Source organism: Rhizophagus irregularis, chromosome 7, assembly GCF_026210795.1.
Source record: "Rhizophagus irregularis chromosome 7, complete sequence".
In the NCBI taxonomy this organism is placed as follows: domain Eukaryota; kingdom Fungi; phylum Glomeromycota; class Glomeromycetes; order Glomerales; family Glomeraceae; genus Rhizophagus; species Rhizophagus irregularis.
The window spans coordinates 2,064,298-2,086,225 of record NC_089435.1 but is presented as its reverse complement, the minus strand read 5'-3'; the positions used below and the strand labels follow the sequence as shown (position 1 = coordinate 2,086,225).

The window sequence follows — 21,928 nt, the reverse complement described above, 5'->3', positions numbered from 1 at the left end:
TTCAGTATAACCATTTTCTGCTGCTTGTTGGTACCAATAAAAGGCTTGTTCTAAATTCTTTTCTATTCCATTTCCAATAATAGATATTGGCTAAATTAAACATTGCTCTTTCATAACCATTTTCTGCTGCTTTTTGATACCAATAAAAGGCTTTTTCTGTATTCTGTTCCATTTTTTCTACATCATAATTATTATAATAGCTACTGGCTAAATTAAACATTGCTTCTTTTTCGCCATTTTCTGCTGCTTTTTGATACCAATAAAAGGCTTTTTCTAAACTTTTTTCTGTTCCTTCTCCATTTTCATAACATATAGCTAAATAAAGCATTGCTTTACTGTAATTTTTTTCTGCTGCTTTTTGATACCAATAAAAAGCTTTATACAAATTCTTTACTGTTCTTTTTCCATTTTCATAACATACACCTAAATTATTCATTGCATCTTTATCACCATTTTCTGCTGCTTTTTGATACCAATAAAGGCTTTTTCTAAATTCTTTTCTGTTCCTACTCCATTTTCATAACATATGGCTAAATTATTCATTGCATCTTTATTACCATTTTCTACTGCTTTTTGATACCAATAAAAGGCTTTTTCTAAATTCTTTTCCGTTCCTTCTCCATTTTCATAGCATATGGCTGAATTAAACATTGCACCTTCATTGCCATTTTCTGCTGCTTTTTGATACCAATAAAAAGCTTTTTCTAAATTCTTTTCTGTTCCTTCTCCATCTTCATAACATATGGCTAAATTATTCATTGCATCTTTATTACCATTTTCTGCCAATTTTTGACACCAATAAAAGACTTTTTCTAAATTCTTTACTGTTCTTTTTCCATTTTCATAACATACACCTAGATTATTTGTTGCATCTTTATCACCATTTTCTGCTGATTTTTGATACCAATAAAAGGCTTTTTCTAAATTCTTTTCTGTTCCTACTCCATTTTCATAACATACACCTAAATTATTCATTGCATCTTTATCACCATTTTCTGCCAATTTTTGATCCCAAGCAAAGGCTTTTTCTAAATTCTTTTCTGTCCCTACTCCATTTTCATAACATATGGCTAAATTATTCATAGCATATTTATTACCATGTTCTGCTGCTTTTTGATACCAACAAAAGGCTTTTTCTAAATTCTTTTCTGTTCCTTCTCCATTTTCATAACATACACCTAAATTATTCATTGCATCTTCATTGCCATTTTCTGCTGCTTTTTGATACCAATGAAAGGCTTTTTCTAAATTCTTTTCTGCTCCTTCTCCATTATAATAACATACACCTAAATTATTTATTGCATCTTCATTGCCATTTTCTGCTGCTTTTTGATACCAATAAAAGGCTTTTTCTAAATTCTTTTCTGTTCCTACTCCATTTTCATAACATATGGCTAAATTATTCATTGCACCTTCATTGCCATTTTCTGCTGCTTTTTGATACCAATAAAAAGCTTTATCTAAATTCTTTTCTGTTCCTTCTCCATTATAATAGCTATTGGCTAAATTAATAAGCAATGAATCTTTATCATAATTTTCTGCTGCCTTTTGATACCAATAAAAAGCTTTTTCTAAATTCTTTTCTGTTCCTTCTCCATCTTCATAGCATATGGCTAAATTATTCATTGCATTTTTATTACCATTTTCTGCCAATTTTTGATACCAATAAAAGGCTTTTTCTAAATTCTCTTCTGTTTTTTTTCCATTTTTATAACATATGGCTAAATAAAGCATTGCTTTAATATAATTTTTTTCTGCTGATTTTTGATACCAATAAAAGGCTTTTTCTGAATTTGTTCCTATTCCTTCTCCTTTATAATAGCTATTGGCTAAATTAAACATTGCTGCTTTATCACCTTTTCTTGCTGCTTTTTGATACCAATGAAAGGCTTTTTCTAAATTCTTTTCTGTTCCTTTTCCATTTTTATAACATATGGCTAAATTAAACATTGCTTCTTTAACCCCATTTTCTACTGCTTTTTGATACCAATAAAAGGCTTTTTCTAAATTCTTTTCTGCTCCTTTTCCATTATAATAGCTATTGGCTAAATTAAACATTGCTTGTTCTTCACCATTTTCTGCTGCTTTTTGATACCAATAAAAAGCTTTTTCTAAATCCTTTTCTGTTCCTTTTCCATTTTCATAACATATAGATAAATAAAGCATTGCTTTAATATAATTTTTTTCTGCTGCTTTTTGATACCAATAAAAAGCTTTTTCTAAATTCTTTCCCATTCCTTCTCCACTATGATAGCTACTGTCTAAATTAAACATTACTACTTTATCACCTTTTTCTGCTGCTTTTTGATACCAATGAAAGGCTTTTTCTAAATTCTTTTCTGCTCCTTCTCCATTATAATAACTATTAGCTAAATTAAACATTGCATATTTATTACCATTTTCTGCTGCCTTTTGATACCAATAAAAAGCTTTATCTAAATTCTTTTCTGTTCCTTCTCCATTTTCATAACATATGGCTAAATTAAACATTGCTTCTTCTCCACTATTCTCTACTGCTTTTTGATACCAATAAAAGGCTTTCTCTAAATTCTTTTCTGTCCCTTTTCCATTTTCATAACATATGGCCAAATTAAGCATTGCTTCTTTAACCCCATTTTCTACTGCTTTTTGATACCAATGAAAGGCTTTTTCTAAATTCTTTTCTGTTCCTTCTCCATTATAGTAACTATTAGCTAAATTAAACAATGCCTTTTCATTACCATTTTCTACTGCTTTTTGATACCAATAAAAGGCTTTTTCTAAATTCCTTTCTATCTCTTCTCCATTGTTATAAAATATGGCTAAACTATACATTGCTTCTTTGTCACCATTTTCTGCCAATTTTTCTAAAGAATTAATGCATTCTTTACACCATAATTTTTCAGTAAAAATTGTATTGCAATACAAGCAATTTTTGGTATTTATTGTATCAGTATTTTTATCTAAGATATTTGATTCATTAAATTCAGTTTCCATTTGTTATTTTAGAAATTTGTTTTATGGGAAATAATAATTTTTTTTGACAAGCTTTTTTTAGATAAAAAAAATTTTTTTTTCTTATTCAATATATCCATGAATGAGCTACCAAAAAGGAATATTTAAATGAGTATGCACTGATCTGCATTGAGAAATTCCAACTATGGGTCACAACGGTCGGTCAGTAGATCAAAGACTCTGACCGACCATTTGACCACCGTCATTTTTATCTATAATAAAAAAATTGCAAAATTAAACTTGTTTGTTTTTTCACATTAAGATTATAAGTATTTTTGCCAGTATTTTATTCAATTAAATTTTCATAAATTAAAATATCAATTAAGCAAGTTCATTTTTTACATTCAATTTCATGCCAATAAAGGAACTAAACAAAAAAATGTTAATTTGAATAATCTTTTAAAACCTTATGTACGATATGTAACTATTTTCTATTATTCCTTTTTTACAGTCATTTATTAAAAAGTTCTTTAAGATTGTAATATATACCTTGTAAAAATTTTATAAATCTTAACTAGGGTGGCGTCAGGAATCAAGTTGGCACGGTCTTTAAGTTAATACTAGTCGTAACCTGTCACGCTGCGCCAGGATATATATTAATTGCATATTATAGTGTATGTATTGTAAAGAAAAATCTGATTTATGTTTAGAAATTTTGTTACTTATATAATACTAAATTTTGTTTGTAATTAGAAATTTGAAGAATTGAAAATTCAAAATAAAATAAATAATAAAATTAGAATTTTTCTAACTATCACCGGTGACTGAAATTATTATGATCGACCAGCATTAAAAAAATAAAATGCCGGTAAAAATTGATAATTCCGGCCAACGGTGATGATCACACCCGGTGATATGAAGTAAATAAAATAAAAATTTAAAAAGGTGAAAAAAAAGCCTAAGAAAGGGTTCTGAAAGGTAGTCAGTACCCTAGAAAAAATTTTTATATAGAAAAATTCTTTTACACATTAAAAAAATTTTTTGCATGTTAAGAAAAGACTGAAGTAGTTATATTTAATATTAGACTAAGAATTTAATTTCAAGAAGACATTGTATAATACTGAACATATAGTAATTTATATTTACAATATGATTATTATATTAGAATAATGAATAATTAATTGTTACAAAAAAAATAAATAAATTTCTCATCACCAAGAATACCATCATACGAATGTATTATTACAGAGATTATATCATAGTAATCTATTGTTTAAAATAAAAATTTATATCAAAAAAAAATTTCACTTATCAAATCTATTGTTACAAAGATATATATATTCTTACTTAAGTATTAGAATGACGACAGTTACCGGGAAGCAAAAAAAAAGTAAATTTTTTTTATAACCGGAACTAACTATTACCAATTAAGATTAGTAAATGTCAGTTACCGAACATAAAGAAAGGGCGAAGTCCGATCTATTGTTGGAAAAAAAATTTTTAAAAAATAAAAAAAATTTCTAAATATAAAAAAAAATTACTAAATGAAAACAAATTCCGATCCATTGTAAAAAAAAAAAGTAAAATAAATTAAAGAAAGGCCTATTGTTATCGGGGAGATACAATATGATCGATAAAAAAATGAGATAAATATGATCTAAAAAAAAATTATCATCGGGGAGATACAATATACTAAAAAATTTAAAACATTACTAAGAAAAAATCGGGAAAAAGTCTATACTAAAAAAGAAAATATTACTAAAACTAAAAGGAAAAGAATATCAGAAAATTACTAAAAGAAATTATTATCGATAAGGATAAAAAACATTACTAAAACTAAAATAGAAAAAAAATCAGTAATAAGAAAAATACTAAAAATGCTAAAAAAAAATTCTTAGAATTTAATGGTATTTTAATTAAAATAAATGAAGGAATAAATTAAAATCGGGTTTTAAAAACTATTTAGAAAAAAAGAATAAATATTAGTAACCAAATATTTTGGGTCAACCCAACTGCTGGTCAACCTCTCGAACTATCAATCTAACCAAAAAGAATATAATATTTTGGACATCAGCATTCACTAATTAATTATTTTTAACTATAATATAGAGAGCTAAAAGAAATAAAAAACCTATATTATTATGGAATAGATCAGGAGCAGACAGACCGCACATTACACAATTCACAATTATTATTTATACAGGATAGATAATAAATATTAGTAATCAACGAATGATTAAATTTTGGTGGCAATAGATGATCGACGTTCATGCAATGAACTTACCGATCAAAATTCTTTTAGCCATAATAATATAGGGACGCTATACTAACACGGAATAAATCATCCACAGACGTACCACATTGCACGATTCAAAATTATCTATACAGGGGGTAGTCTAAACATGACATTGAATTTTTTTAGTTATATAGATGTTATTTATTGAATGTAAGAAAAGAATCCGTTTATGGATTTTTTTCGCTTTATTATCAATTCTCTTATCCGCTTTTAAGTATCTACATTTTATATTAAATTTGTCAGCAACATTTCCCTTTCCAACAAATTCATTAATATTAAGTTTGCTACTTTTAAATAAATCATCATCATCTTGTACTTTTCTTATAACGTAACTGATGGATTTTTTGGAAAAAAAAGAAATTATTTTTAAATTCATTGTTGTATTATCTTCTTTTCTCATAATACCAATATTTTCTTATATAATAAAATTATTACTTTCTCATTCAACAGTTGAATGAATTACACAAATTAAAGTGAGTTAGTAGGAAATAAATGTAATAAATTACACAATTTATATGATTATACAAATAACAATGCAAGTGTTATACAGTAGTATATGAAATATTATTATTAAATGCAAATTTTATTTATCACTCGAAACAAATGTTGCAGTACTGAAAACATTTTTGTATTAGTACATTGTTACATTGTTATAAAAAACATCTTTTTTATTTATCTTAAAAAATCCCATTGTAACATTGAAAAAAATAACATCCTCTAAAAAAAAAATATCTCACTACAATTAATATGAAAAAAAATTCCCAGAAAAATTAATTATAACGATTTATTATCATGAAAAAAAAATTCCCCAGAAAAATTAATTATAACGATCTATTGTTACAAAAAATAATTAATTAATTATATTAGTCTATTATTGAGTTTGATGCAAAAAAATATTATTATTATCGGGAAAAAAGGCAATTGCCGTGGCGCCGCAATATTGATCCGATCACTGATCCAAACCTAAATGGGGAAAGAATGTATTCAGGAAAAAAAATTCGGTTGAAAGAAAAAAAGCCAAACCGAGAAAGGAAAAGGGAAAAAATTTTCGGATTGGAAAAAAAGCCAACCGGAAAAAAACAAAAAAATATAAAAAATTCGAAAAAATAAAAACGAAAAAAAAAAATTGTGGGGAGAAATAAAGAGAAAAATCGGGTTGAAAAAAGAAACCGAAAAGCCAAAAGAAAGAAAAAATAAAAAAAAATCGAAAGAAAAAGAAAAAGGATAAAGAAAGGAATTGGTTTTAAAAAAAAATAAGTACCAAAAAAGATTCAGTCCAGAAAGACCGAAAAAAAATTCAAAAAAAAATTAATATGTCGTAAAAAAGACCAAAAAAATATAATCTGATAAGTCTTAAAAGGTTATTTAATAAAAAAAAAATAATAATTTTTCAGCTTTGGAATAAAAACCAAATCTAAATGGGAAAAGAATAAAAAAAAAAAGAGGAAAAAACGAAAAATTTTTAAAAAAGGAAAAGAAAAGGTGTTTCGAAAGAGAAAAGAGGAAATTTGAAAAAAAAGAAAGAACCATTTGGTAAAAGATCGTTGAAAAAAATAAAATTCCGATTAAATTTCATTAACCGGAATTGGATTAGATGTACAACATGACTAGCAGATCAAGCGGGTCTTAACTATAAAGAATACGGATCAGCAATTCAAAATTAATTTATACAGGCTAATCTAAACGTTAGTCGCAAACACCATTTTTTTAATTACATAGATGACGACGAATTTCTTACAAATGTCCATCAAAAATAGAGTTTTTTTTTTTAATGTATTAAAATTTTATTAGTTTTCTTTTTTTTTATTTTTCACAATCTTGTTTTTGTTTTTGATTTCAAGTGGGGCGCCTTTAACCAGACTCAGCCTTGAATTAGTTTTAAAAAAAATTAAGAAAAAAGTAGTAAAAGTCTCTAAACATAGAAAATATCAAAAATATAAAAAAATAGTAAAATTAGTTTAGTAGCGTAGTTAACAAGAATTTAGATCATACACAATATAATTTTTGATCTTTAGATATTAGTATTTGTTCGAATACTTTAGTTATAGAGGGTAAATTTTTTTAAAAAGTTTGTTTTCTAAGTGTTTTGATGTTTATGTGATCTTTTTTATATATATTTTTGATTCATAAATAAATAAACGCGTTACTAATTTTTTTTTTTAAAAAAAAAAGAATTTCTTACAAATGACACGAACAATATAAGGTGCTACAGTAAACGTTGATGATCAACAAGCTGTAGTAGCAATTTAAGTAAGGTTACCTACCGTTCGACAAAATTGTCAATCATTTTCTTTTTCATTTCTTTATTTATTTTTTTAAATTTATAAATTATGGATGATAAAGAACTTTTACTGAAATTGTCTCAAAGTTTACTTGAAATTTTAAATGACGATGAATACTATGATGTTACTATTGAAGTTGGAAATGACTCTTATATAAAGATATTTCGTGCTCATATGGTTATCTTACATTATCGTTCCACGTATCTACGAAGAATTTTATCAACTAATAAAAGGAAAAATGAAGGAACGTTGTTTCATATAAAATTACAAAATATTTTATCTGAAATTTTTCAAATAATCTTAAGGTAAGAAAAAGGAAAGAATTAAAATTTAAATACAAAAAAATATTTGTATAATTTATTATTTAAATTTACGTTCTTAACTATTTTAGATATATTTATAGTGGAAGAATTACTTTAGAGGAATATGATACTTCGGATATTATTAAAGTTTTGGTTGCAGGGAGTGAACTTGGTCTCCAAGAATTAATCACTTATTTTAGTTATATACAATCCTTCTTGATTAAAACTAAGGCAAATTGGATGGAACAAAATTTTAATTTGATATATCAATAAGCTTTGAGAACGATTCTTTCTTGGAACTTCAAAATTTTTGTACTAATTTAACCTCCAAAGGACCAGATAAGATAATCAAATCTTTAAATTTTTCCTCAATTCCAGAAAAACTTTTGATCACAATTATTCAAAATGATAATCTTCAAATGGACGAAATTCAAGTATGAAAAAATGTGCTTAAATGGGGACTTGCTCAAAATCCAGAACTTCCTTCTGATACTGCAAATTTTTCAAAAGAAGATTTTAATACTTTGAAAAAAAGTTCAGCATTATATTCCATTTATTAAATTTTATAATTTGACTTCAGAAGAATTTTCAAACGAAATATTACCTTATAAAAAAGTTTTACCAAAAGTTGGATTCTAACAACCAATCAATTAAACAATCAAAAGCTACTAAGAAAAAAATAATATAGATTCCAAAATCATTACAATTCAACATGCTGAATTAATCTCGAAATTGATTGATAGATTAGAAATTACGGATGAGATAGAAAATGTGTACAAATTTAAATTGTTACTTCGTGAATCTCGTGATGGGTTTACACGTGAAAAATTTCATGATATATATGATAATCAATTTCGTACTATAACAATTATTAAATTAGATAATAGTGATGAAATTCTTGGGGGATATAATCCAATTAAATGGGAGTCTAATGATGCTGGTAATTATGGCACTACTGAGGATAATTTTATATTTTCTTTTGAGAATAGTGATGATATTGAAAATTATATATTTAGTCGTGTGAAAGATGAAGAATTTGCTATATTAAACTATAATCATGCTTGTTCAGCATTTGGTAAATTTGACCTTTGTTTAATTGGGAAGACTGTATATTGTGAGAATGATCGTTACGAAAAACAAATCAGCAGAAAAGCTGCTGATAAATTTTATGTGGAAGATTATGAAGTATTTCAAATTCTAAATTAAACCCATTAAACCAATTTGCAAGAGTAGGTATTATTTATTATTATTTTTTTCTTTATTTACCATATTTTATTTCCTTAAATTTAAATCGCCCTATTTATATAAATTGATGTATTGTTAGTAGGCTGTATAAAGATTTGACTGTAAGACCATAATGTTAGTAAATCATTTATAATGATTATTAATACCAGATCATAAGATAAAATTACATCATCATGAATAAAATAAAATAACCCCTTTCTTCATATAAAAATATTGTGTTTATTTATATTTAATAAAGCCTATATATATAATGTCTAATAAACATCTGTTTTTTTTCGAATCCAATCAAAATCTTCATAATAATAAAAGCAATCAAAGTCACATCTTTGAACTATTCCTTTTATTTCATACTTTTTAACCAACTCTTTTAATTTATCCATCTCTTGTCTATCTTCAAAATTCACCATATTAATTTGTAATATCATAGGATGTCTATCTTTCCAGTTTTCAAAAAATGATTTTAATAATTTAAATTTAGGTCCAAATTTCCGATTAAAATAAATTTTAAATTTATACAAACTTATTGGTGATGATCTAATTAATATTTCAAATAAACTCTTATATTTAAAATGCATTTCATACTCAAAAATTAATCCATTTAAATTTTGACAATTAATTAATAACCTTTCAAATTCAGGAATATTTTGTTCTTTAATTGGCATATTAAGATATCTAAGATTTGGACAATTCTGATAAATTGCTTGAATAAGTCTTCTATTATAATCAGCATCACTAACAATACCACTATGGGTAAGAGTAATTTCACGAAGATGGCCATTTGTAATTTTAATCATTCTATCTAAATTTTGATGTGATTCAATATTGGCTATTAAAACTTTTAAACCAGGTAAAGATACTTTCTCCAAATGACACCAATTTGTTTTATTTCTAGAGTATTTATACCAGAAATATTCACCTATTTCTAAACTACTTAAATTTACAAAATATGAAAGAAATTTATCTTCAGTATCCCAATTTGTTTGCAGATGTTGAATAGTATTTGCTTTTTTAATTAGTGATTTTTCAATAATTTCAATAATTTCAAATTGTACAGAAGCACGACATTCAATTTTAATTTCGTTCAAATTATTTTGATTTTCGATTAATATTAAGCTTCCAGAAATGTCATAAAGATATGTAATATGATATATGAGTTTATTAATTGATTTAGCTATTATAGCTAATCCTTCCACAATATTTTTATCCCTATTATCACAATGAAGGAATTTAAGACTTGAAAAGCATTTTTCAGCCCATAAAATATTATGTAATTGATATTTAAAATTATATGGAATAAAAAGTGAAAGAAATTTAGTATTTTTGTTAATAAATAATTTTAATAATTCATTTATTATAATATCAATGTTTGATTCTTCGACATTTCTTGGTTTGATCATATCCTCTAAAAGTTGTAAATCTAAATGTCTCCAGAAGATAATGTAATTAAATGAAAGTGGTCGATAAGCTTCTGTGAAAAGATCGTTGATTCCTTGTTTCTTCAAAATATCTCTTGAGTCTTCTGAAAAATGTGAAAGTATAACGTTAAATAATATACTTTCTGCTTTTTCAGTTAAAGGAATTCTTCCAGGAATTTTCCATAATACTGGTACTGCTACCTCACACCAAATTCTACTAACTAAAAGAAATGAATAAAGTGATATACTGTCATTTTGCAAATTTTTTGATATTAAATAAAGTACGTCTCTGTCGAACTTCATTTTTTTTTTAGTCAGGTGTAAGGAAGAAAATTTTTTCAATTGCAGAAAAAAAAGATGGGCGCAATAGATAATCTAAAATGATTTTATTGGTGAGACACTCGTGACCACAAAATTCCGTAATTGTCTTGAGCTCTTGATCAAACAATTAAATTTGTATTGTTATATAACTAATAAATTCAACAATTATCCCCTTTTTTTGTTAACAATTATAATAATTATGATTTAAATTTGCTTGTAGAGGTATTTTAATCGTGTTAACATAGTATGAGACGATGAAAAATTATTTATAGAGCGAGGTTACGTCTTTTCCTTTACATATTTTTTATTATTAAAATTTTATAACAAAAATTTAAGAGAATTTTTCTTCAATAAAATTTTGGATGGAGTTTAACGTGAGTGATATCACCTGATTATTATTTGTTTTGTTTATCAGATAACGAATAACCTTTTTTTAACGTTCTTTAACATTCTTCATCATTTTTTGACGACCTTTAACATTTTTAATGTCTTTTAACGTTTTTTGACGCTCTTTAACGCCTTTTTTTCTTCTTAGACTTTTGAAGGTAAGCTTTTTTTTTATAATATTTGTTTATTTTTTTATTTGCTATTGTTTCTTAATTACCCATTTTCTTTTTGTAGATTTTTAACTTCGGTATCCTAGTAAATGATAAGTTTCAAGTTTTTCAGAATTTCAGAAGTCTAGTTTCTTTACTGTAACTAACCAGTTTCATTTTTCATTTGGGTTTCTTCTATTTTGGCCGGGTTTTTCCTTGGACTTCTTCTTTGGATTTCTTCTTGGGTTTCATTGGGTTTCTTTTGGGTTTCTTCTTGGGCTTCTTTTCCTTTGGTTGGGATTTTTTTATTTTTTTATACGATTTCATTTTTACTTATGTTTGATTTGGTTTTATTACGATTTCGGTTATTCATTAATCTTCTCTTTGGTTTTGGTTCATTCCAACCTTGTATATTTTTATTTCTGATTTCATTTAATTTCAACTTTAGTGGTGGTATCAAGGGTTATCATATGAACCATATATATGATGTAACGTGATTATAGATTTTTCTATTTCACAATAAATGTAAATGTGTTCGTAAAATTTATTTTTATATGCAAGATCAAATTAAAAATTTTATATATGATTTATTATGGGTGAAATCACCTGGGTGATTTCACCCGGAGAGCAAATTAGCAAGATTCTTATTTAAATATACACTTTATTTTATTTTTAAAGTTTATATTTGTATGCAATTGTATATTCTAAAGAATTATGGTACCTTATTCAGAAACATTTTTAACTTATATTTTATTGGAAAAAAATTTTCTAGGGGGTCCGAGACCTCCAGATCCCATCTTAATACCTTTTTTTTTTGTCAATTTTTATTTTTAATTTTTATTTTTATTTTTAATTTTATTACGAAGTAGTAAGTATTTTCTTTCTACAGACTCTAACACAGTGATATATCTCAGCCACACAGATTCTAACTTTACATAAAATTTTTTCATCTTGTTCGAAAATCAAAATCTTTAATATCTACTTATCGTTACTTCCAACCGAACGTGTCACAATTGAGTATAGTACTGTATGTATTCGTTGCTTGTAGTGGTAATACGAAGCAAAAATTAAGTGGTCTCACTTTCTGAAATCGTAAAAATACAAATACCTGGGGGTTTCCAAGGAAATATGGGTTATCCGCTCGCTCTTATATACATATAAATAAAAGCTAAGCGGTTAGCAAAAGACTCTCCTCTCTTGTGGTAACGAACGTAACTTGGTACTACATACTTTAATTTTCTTCCCGGTTTTTGAATTAAAAATATCTAGTTGAGAATATATCCGAATTATTACAAATGTTGTTAAAATTCCTTCATATGGATTACTGGGAGACTTAGGAAAGATAGACAATGGGCGTAAAAATTAGAACACGATATTTGAGTTGTGAAGTAACGTTTCTTTCTAGTATCCTATTTACAAATCGATCAAGGTAGTCGTTGATCACATTATTGATATATACCTTGTTCGATGGAAGAGTTCTTAGTGAAAATGCCTGCGAAGCAATGTAGTAGAAATTACAGCAATCAAGAATAATTAATGGATGTTATTATCGTTATCCCAGATTCATACCTCATGTGTTACAAATAACTAAGTCATCACTCAAGCACCTAGTATATACTTGGAGAAGTTTACTTCAAGTTAGATTAGCAGACTTCTCTTATTTAGCAGACTTTTCTTATTCTATTTGCTTCCGATGGTTTTTCTGATATATGATCTTCACTATATGTATTCTCTTGTGAATCTTAATGAGCCAAAAATGATACTATTTATGCTGCCCTCATATATGGAGGCATATCTAATAAGTCCATTTTATACCAGGACAGGAAAATTCATAGTATCCTGCAAATTGACACGTGCAATTGAATAGCAATACGGGAAATTTTATCCGAATTAACTGACATCATACCATCTAATTAAACTACGAGACCGTGACCTCGAGTTCGCAGTTGGCTAATTTCAAAAAATATTACACAGTACAACGTAGCACATAGATTTGGTCTCTTAATCAGAAAAAAAAACTAGAAAATATGCAAAGATTTTTCTCTCCACACATAATCTTTTGTTTATTGTAGATTCTCTCCCGGCCCATTTCTTGCGATAACTGATGCAAACATATTTTTTGTTCACGCACAATTCAGTTTGTATTATTTGATATTGCATTAATTGCGTCTGTCTTTTATCAATTTAAAGAACTGTTCCAAAAGCATTCCACAATCTTTCTAACACGAAATTAGGATGATATCCAACATGGGATTAGTGAAACTGACTAAAGTCACAGAATACATAGTAACATTTTTTCAGTTTACAATATGAATTGGCAATAAGGGCAAGCAACAAGAGAGCGAGTTATTATTTCAGCAGCAATGGTACTACAACATCACCATAGTGTCGACTGTCAAGACTTTCAGGTGGGTGCATTCACCAACAAACTACCATATGTTCATATATTAACCACGGAAAACGTATTTATTTTATATAATGTACTCTAGAACATGAAGGTTTTGGAATCACGTTAACTGTATCTTTAATGGCTACATTATTTGTGACAAAAACAGGACTGATGTTCTATAATTCTCTAGTGTCTGGTTTTACTATTTCATACGATCAAATTTTTTTGTCGTCTATGGAAATGTGATTAATAGAAAAATGGATAATAACATGAAATCCCGAAAACCTTGTTCACTGGAGTGGAATAAATTGTTTACTGATTTTTACGAAGTTGAGGCCACATCTGAGATTCCAAGGAATGAGATTGCTGAGGTTCTTAGTCAAATTCAGAATGTTGAAAGAGTTTTGTGCTAGTTTCAGTGGCAGGTAAGAGTCTCAAGGATCTTATGGTTATGGAAGAATGTGGACGCAACACTCTTAGTACAGTTACCATATACGATCTGTCTCATTTTATGACAATGAAGTGAAGATTTTGCATATTAAGTCTAATTACATCTTCCTAGAGAGATTGGCTACTCTTTAACCCTTGCTTGTTCATTGTGTCTGCATCTTAGTCTCCGTCTATTATAAACAATGTCTTCACAAGAAAATTTTTCCTCTTAGTCATTCCTTAGGCACGGCATGGAAATGACCTGTTCATTAGCAGATTTTTGGTCACAAATCGCAATTCAGCAAAAGTAAACGAAAATACGAAAATGGATTATGATCCACTTAATACATCTTTTCATGTCCCCTTCAGATTCATGGTACTACGAACATTAAGGTACGAGCTGTGTAGTTAGCTTTATTTGACATGAAGCTGTTAACGAGAGCAACGAAATGACTAATACATATATTGGTCAACAGATAGTACGTAAAAGCAGCCAGCCATAAATATCATCCTACGACAACAAAAGATATATCATCAGAAATGACTAACATTTTGCCACATAAGACAAGTAACTACTCCAAAGAAATTTATTCCTGCTCTGTCTCTGCTTCTGAATGAAAATCTTTTACAAGGAAAAAATTTGTTCTCCTAGTAATCAGGACCTTTCTGGGATCTCTGCTTCCCTATCCTATTCCACAGGAGATATCTCTTCAGACGTTTAGACAGAATAAATAAGAAATACTAACACAAAACATATTCATAGTTGTACTAGAGTAACAATACAACGGGATCAAGAGCATCATCCACGGAAAAACTTCTAACTCATGTTGATGATGATTTTGACTACCTCAAGGTATTGTGACTTTGGCTAGAGATTGGCATTTTCTGCTTTACAGTCCAGGCGAGATTAATCAAGCGAGTGAAATTCCCCATACCATCGAGTTTAAAAAAAAAGCCTTAGATAAAAGATCCTAGGAGTATTAGACATTGCGTAATGGTGTGAAGAAGCTTTTGAGTGTGATCGTTGATATAATAAAGGATAGAGCATATGCGGACAAATCCCCAGAGAGTAAAAAGGTTAGAATAGATGAAAAAATAATTTATGTGTAATAGTCTGCAAACATTAACATAGAAACGGCCACATCCCAAATTATGTTTTTGCACTGTATTAATAAAAAATTTTTTTCTTTGGTAAAAGTAATCTAGTTGCAGTCCGTAACGAAATGGGTGTGATTTTATTCGATTTTAATAAAGTACACAGTGATAAAAACTAATTATCGAGTATGCATTCCAGACTTGTGGCTAAGATCACTAAGCTTGAGGCCGAAATTTTTGAGTTAGAGCCTAGGCGTGATGTTGAGATTGCGAGATAAATGCCAAAATAATGAAACTAAGAGACAAGAACAAACAGCAAACCTTACTTCAATTAGAGATTATTTCTAAGGAAATTATTTTAGGAAATGAACCTGAAAATATATTTGAGCTTATTCTGGCAAGCAAATTTGCCTGCGTTACAAATTAAGGGACAATTCATGTCTCAAATTAAGGGACTATTCATGTCTCAAACTAAGGGACAATTCATTTCTCAAACTAAGGACAATTCATGTTTACAAAGAGAGGCGAGCTTTGTGATGTAAGATTACGTACACATATTTCTTTCTCCTTTTATGATTTTCATCTTCCAAGTTTAATTAACTCGTTAAGAAATGGCAAGAATTCTTGAGAAAATCGGAGAATGTTGGAATGATGTAAATGTAAATCAATATATCGTGAGTCTTAATCAACCACAAAACAGAGTTACTATATATAGACGAAGTCTGCAAGAAAGGTCTCGTGGTGAATAATGAAGTTCGTGATTCTAACAATTTAATTCTTCTTGAAAGAGGTAGGTATTCCTTAATTCACCTGAAGTACTCTTAATACTTTATCTGACTTTATATTTCTAAAGACACAGGACACACAAAAAAGTTGTTCTTCAACAAGGACGTCCGAGATGCCACTGATGATTTATGTGATATCTTGTCTGAATGGTGTAACTGCTTTCTGAGGTACTACAATTTAGGGTTATACAAAGCACTTCATAATGGACAGCTACAATGCAAATTGAGAAGGTTTATGCGAAGTGACAGCCATAACTTTAGGAATGACACTAAGTGAAATTGCTCAATTGAAAATTTATAAATTTAGAATAAATCAAAAAGCTCACAGGGGGAAAAGACTTTTGCCATTAGACATTTACATTTAAACAAAAAAAATTAAGAAAAGCGAGAATTCTTTTTGGCAGGCATCCACGCCATATTAGTTTTGAATTGCAGGAAATTACTTGTGACTCCATAATGAACATTATAAAGAAAAGACGCAACTTTTGCAATAAAATGTGGTTTAACCAACACCAAATTATAGAGAAACAATCGAAAAGTGTATCATGCTTGTTAATAGAATTTGTAGAACATGATTTTATTTTTTTTATAAAAAGTTAATTTCTTGATTATAATAAAATTTTGCAATGATAAATTTTTCTGTAAGAAAATCTATATATATATATATATATATATATAAGTTGAAAAAAATTCATCAAAATTAATATATTCGTCAAGTCCATTCTCCACTAATAGTTTTTCAAAATACTTCTGATCAAAACTTTTAGATAGTGCTCTACACGTAAGATAATCTAAATCATTTTCATCATTATATGGAAGATAAACTTCAACCTTGATTATTTTTTTAAAATTCATATTTAGCAGTATCGCCTTGATTATTTTTTTTTTTTGGCAGGCCACTGTATATATATAATCACATATAAGATATTTATATATATAATAAGATACTTGTAGCTAATAAATATCTGTGTTTTTTCGAACCCAATCAAATTCTTCATAATCACAAACACAATTAAAGTCACATCTTTGAACTATTCCTTTTAATTCATATTTTTTAGCTAACCCTTTTAATTCCTCCATATCTTCAAAATTCATCGAATGGATTTGTAAAATCATAGGATGCCTATCTTTCCAGTTATCAAAAAATGATTTTAATGTTTCAGAATTAGGTCCAAATTCCTGATTAAAATAAATTTTAAACTTATACAAACTTATTGGTGATGATCTAACTAATATTTTAAACAAATTCCTATAATTAAAAGGTAATTCATACTTAAATATTAATTCATCTAAATTTTGACAATTAATTAATAACATTTCAAATTCAGGAATATTTTGTTCTTTAATTGGCATATTAAGATATCTAAGATTTGGACAATTCTGATAAATTGCTTGAATAAGTCTTCTATTATAATCAGAATCACTAATAAAATTTTTATTGCAAATAGTGATTTTAAGAAGATGACAAATTGTAATTTTAATCATTCTATCTAAATTTTTATGTGAGTCAGTATTGGCTATTAAAACTTTTAAACCAGGTAAAAATACTTTCTTCAAATGATACCAATTTGTTCTATTATAATGGTATTTATACCAAGAATCACCTATTTTAAACTAATTAAATTTACAAAATATGAAAGAAATTCATCATCGGGATCCCAATTTATTTGTAGATGTTGAAGAGTATTTGCTTTTTTAATTAGTGATTTTTCAATAATTTTAATAATTTTGGATTGTTCAAACGAAGTACGACATTCAATTTTAATTTCTTTCAAATTATTTTGATTTTCAATTAATTTTAAGCTTCCAAAAATATCATCATTATCAAAATTTGAAATATAATAACTGATTTTATTAATTGATTTAGCTATTATAACTAACCCTTCCATAATATTTTTATCCCTACTATCGCAACGAAGGAATTTAAGACTTGAAAAGCATTGCTCAGCCCATGAAATATTATGTAATTGATACTTAAAATTATATGGAATAAAAAGTGAAAGAAATTTAGTATTTTTGTTAATAAATAATTTTAATAATTCATTTATTATAATATTAATGTTCGGTTCTTTGTCATTTCTTAATTTGATCTTGATCATATCCTCTAAATATTCTAAATCTAAATGTCTCCAGAAGATAATGTAATTAAATGAAAGTGGTCGATAAGCTTCTGTGAAAAGATCGTTGATTCCTTGTTTCTTCAAAATATCTCTTGAGTCTTCTGAAAAATGTGAAAGTATAACGTTAAATAATATACTCTCTGCTTTTTTAGTTAAAGGAATTCTTCCAGGAATTTTCCATAATATTGGTACTGCCACCTCATACCAAATTCTACTAACTAGAAGAAATGAATAAAGTGATATACTGTCATTTTGCAAATTTTTTGATATTAAATAAAGTACGTCTCTGTTGAACTTCATTTTTTTTAGACAGGTGTAGGAAAGAAAATTTTTTCAATTGCGAGTTTGGAGAAAAAAAAAGATGATATATTATATATAGCGCAATAGATAATCTAAAATGATTTTATTTGATGAGTCACTCGTAACCACAAATTCTTCACATATATCTCATATATCTGATATGTAATATTAATGATACTAAATTACTAACAATATATCATGTTTTTTATTGATTCATAACATTGTAACTATTAATAGATGACTTACAATTATATACTTGCTATATATAGTTAAGCTTAATCAACATTTTTTCACTATCCATGAAAAAAGATCATGACAAATTCAAGAAAGTTAATTTGTTTTAACAGAGCAAATGCAAGATACATTAATTCTTACAAAAATAAAAGGTTTATCACAAATAGATAGCAAACAATTTCTAAAGTTTAGAATGTTATCATTGTTCTCTAAATGTTGATATTTTTAATAATTGTAACCATTTCTATGTAAACTTCTATTAAAATAAGATTTTTACTAAATATTACTTTAAACAAGTTTAATGCACATCAATATAAATGAATGTACTTTTACGTTTCAGGATGCAACAAATCATTTAGTGTACAGTGAGCGTAAGTAGCCAAATTAAGTAATTTATTAAATTAAAGCAATTTCTATTGAACCAACGTACACAACTTAGTCTTCGAGTAGCTTGAGTAAATCAGTGCTCTGCAGTGGATAATTGTTATTATAATTGGTTAATTGTATTTTGATATTATGATTAGTACTCTGAAAGATACGTGTCGACCCGGTTAATTTGATCCAACTTGATTTAGATCGGCACAATATTCAATAATCGTTAAGTATCTTAAAGCTAAAAAATAATTACTATTATTTTATTTATTAGTCAATAATTAAAAAAAATTATATGATTATTTTATCTCATTTAATTGATTAAAAGTTATATCTTTAGAATAAGTAAGTTCCTTAAGAGTAACTGTCATTTCACCTTTATGTTGTTTTGCATAATTCCGATTAGTTATTGGACCATTGATCCAAGTCGCTTTTAAATCCTCCTTTGGCAATATATTATATTCTATATCCTTAAATTTTTCAAAAGGAACAAATTCCATTCTAGAAGCGTGTTTTATAAAATTATCAATAGCAACATTTCCGCTTTGAATAATTGATTTTGTTTGGTTCATAATTCATTTTTTTTTATAAAAAGAGTTAATTTTATCTTTCCTCATAAATATACTCTATTAAAAATATTGAACAAACACGTAGACTAACTAAAAAGAAATTTAATAAAGTAGTTCACTAACAAAAATAAAATTAATAATTTAAATTTTTATTTTTTCATTTTACGTAAATTTTACGTAAAAAAAATTTAAATGACTGATCGTTTTTAATATAAAAAAGAATTCATCATAAAAATTCGGTTACTGAAAGAAAATTCTAAAGAAACAATAAAAAGTTCGTGTAATATCGAACATAATTCCTAATAATAATTTTTTTTTTGTTTAAGTTTGATAAATCATAGATGAGAATTTTTTATATTTCAAGTCTTCAAATAGACATAAAATGATTTATAAAAGGCTATCAATTCAAAATGAGATTATTACAAAAAAAAAACTTTCTAATCTAAAATTGGAAATTAATCATTTTTCATTTTATTTATTCATTTAATAATCGTATTCACCATACTCACAGCCTAAGGAATATAAGGAAGAAAATTCACACGTCGTGCTACAAACGCCAAATCATTTCTGGAATTCTATCTCATGCTATCCGAAATCATATTAGTGCGAATAAAATTACGCCATACACAATAATCATGAATATGTGAAAAATGTTGTAATTCTCAAGAAAATTCATTGCAGCATACGTATCATTTTTTTTTTTATGGTAAAATATTGATGTTACCTTTACAAAATTATTTTCCGTCATTTGTGCACAATACTTTCAGTATAATATTGATTATATTAAAATTTTCTTTATAGTTATTAATTCTCTTCGCTATAAAATAAATGATTATTTTTAATTAGTAAAGTACTTTTAGGAATAATCAAAATTGTAAAACAGTGGGAGTTATCATGAAAAGAAATAACAAAAATGAAGGTGATTGCAATAACATTTGAAATAATAAACCTATAAGAAAAATATGATAAGTACATCTAATGCAACCATTACACTAATTAACATCCACGCTTTTACCTGTCTTATATCTAAACTAGTAAATTTAGTAAATCAATTAAAAAAATGCAATTTAATTAAAATAGCATAAAAATTAATTATTCTGGAATTGTAAAATTAATTGAATCTCAAGAAAATCTAGAAGAAGTCATTTTTAGTGAATTTCCAAGTAAAACATGTGTAAATTCTATTAATTAAAAGTGCCAATACTATAAAACATATAAGATTATATTGGAAACCTGTCACGAATGTTCTTTTATATCTTGTAAATTTAACAAGTTTAGAAATTTCTTTAGAACATAACATGAAATGGGAAGTTTGGAAATTGTTTCTTTACCTCTTTTAGAAACCTTAAAAACTTGTAAAGTTTTACCTAAAATTGTAATTTGTTTGATTAAGAGTACGGAAGGTCATATTACCGAATTAAGTATAGTAATTATTATCACATTAATAGAAAACTTACTAATACAATTTGTAAAAATTGTCCAAAAATCAAATATTTTAAGATAACCATTGACGATAAAGATGAGGCAACTTATTATGATTTGGAGAAAATATTGATTAGATGTCAATATTTAGAAGTTTATATATTTAAGGAGATTATATTGATATTGATTTACTTTCGAAAATATTGAATAAATCATCACCAATGGGTTTATTCAAATTTAAATTTTCTTTATATAAATGTAAATTAGATCGAATTGGACAAAAAATCCTATATTATTAGAAATAAATACTTATTTGATGGATATATCAGATTACCCGAATTTGGATCAATTGATTGATCTAATTAAAATGTATGGACCGAAAGTAATAAAGCATTATAAAATTGTCAAGGAACATGAAAAAGATTTAGATAATGATTTTATATGGAATATAGGTACTAATCCAGTTACTAATGTGAATATTTGAAATGAACTTTTTATTTTTTATTTTTTATTATTGTTATTATAAAATTTGATAATGAAAAAATAAAAATAATAGAAATTGCATATAGTATGTATTATTTATTATAAAGTATGTATTTATCTTTATATTTTGATAAAATCAATCTTTAAAATTAAATATTATAAATTATTTAAGTATAAAATTTATATAATGTAAAACATAAGTATGCATAGTGTTAATATTATTAATAAGCTAAAATTTCTTAATAATATTGCTAATTTGCCCCCGGGTTAAATAATCTGGGTTAAATCACCCCTAAAAATTTATATTTTACGTGATTTTTTGCCATCAAACTTTTTAAATTTAAACACAATAACTCACCAAATGTACCAAATATGATAAATAAATTCTTATTGATTTTA

General features: G+C 26.6%; 7 protein-coding genes across 7 annotated transcripts; 2 read left to right on the top strand and 5 right to left on the bottom strand.

The window, feature by feature from the left end:
• Position 1: 1 nt before the first annotated feature.
• OCT59_027255 (uncharacterized protein) lies at positions 2–328 on the bottom strand (the record flags this gene model as incomplete). The annotated part of the gene is made up of 1 exon (XM_066136842.1): positions 2–328. The coding sequence occupies one exon, from the start codon at positions 326–328 to the stop codon at positions 2–4; it is 327 nt and encodes a 108-aa protein (XP_065993290.1).
• A 104-nt stretch (positions 329–432) lies between these two features.
• On the bottom strand, positions 433–3,063 carry OCT59_027254 (uncharacterized protein; the record flags this gene model as incomplete). The annotated part of the gene is made up of 1 exon (XM_066136841.1): positions 433–3,063. The coding sequence occupies exon 1, from the start codon at positions 2,974–2,976 to the stop codon at positions 433–435; it is 2,544 nt and encodes an 847-aa protein (XP_065993289.1). The 5' UTR covers positions 2,977–3,063.
• Positions 3,064–7,560: 4,497 nt separating this feature from the next.
• On the top strand, positions 7,561–8,087 carry OCT59_027253 (uncharacterized protein; the record flags this gene model as incomplete). Its single annotated transcript, XM_066136840.1, has 2 exons — positions 7,561–7,817; positions 7,904–8,087. The coding sequence occupies 2 exons, from the start codon at positions 7,561–7,563 to the stop codon at positions 8,085–8,087; spliced, it is 441 nt and encodes a 146-aa protein (XP_065993288.1).
• Positions 8,088–8,219: 132 nt separating this feature from the next.
• Positions 8,220–9,020, top strand: OCT59_027252 (uncharacterized protein; the record flags this gene model as incomplete). The annotated part of the gene is made up of 2 exons (XM_066136839.1): positions 8,220–8,248; positions 8,558–9,020. The coding sequence occupies 2 exons, from the start codon at positions 8,220–8,222 to the stop codon at positions 9,018–9,020; spliced, it is 492 nt and encodes a 163-aa protein (XP_065993287.1).
• Positions 9,021–9,080: 60 nt separating this feature from the next.
• OCT59_027251 (uncharacterized protein) lies at positions 9,081–10,814 on the bottom strand. The gene has a single exon (XM_025314923.2). The coding sequence runs from the start codon at positions 10,775–10,777 to the stop codon at positions 9,314–9,316; it is 1,464 nt and encodes a 487-aa protein (XP_025184127.2). The 5' UTR covers positions 10,778–10,814; the 3' UTR covers positions 9,081–9,313.
• Positions 10,815–16,983: 6,169 nt separating this feature from the next.
• OCT59_027250 (uncharacterized protein) lies at positions 16,984–18,449 on the bottom strand (the record flags this gene model as incomplete). Its single annotated transcript, XM_066136838.1, has 2 exons — positions 16,984–17,580; positions 17,658–18,449. The coding sequence occupies 2 exons, from the start codon at positions 18,447–18,449 to the stop codon at positions 16,984–16,986; spliced, it is 1,389 nt and encodes a 462-aa protein (XP_065993286.1).
• Positions 18,450–19,056: 607 nt separating this feature from the next.
• Positions 19,057–19,627, bottom strand: OCT59_027249 (uncharacterized protein; the record flags this gene model as incomplete). Its single annotated transcript, XM_066136837.1, has 1 exon — positions 19,057–19,627. The coding sequence occupies one exon, from the start codon at positions 19,625–19,627 to the stop codon at positions 19,355–19,357; it is 273 nt and encodes a 90-aa protein (XP_065993285.1). The 3' UTR covers positions 19,057–19,354.
• Between the last annotated feature and the right edge of the window lie 2,301 nt (positions 19,628–21,928).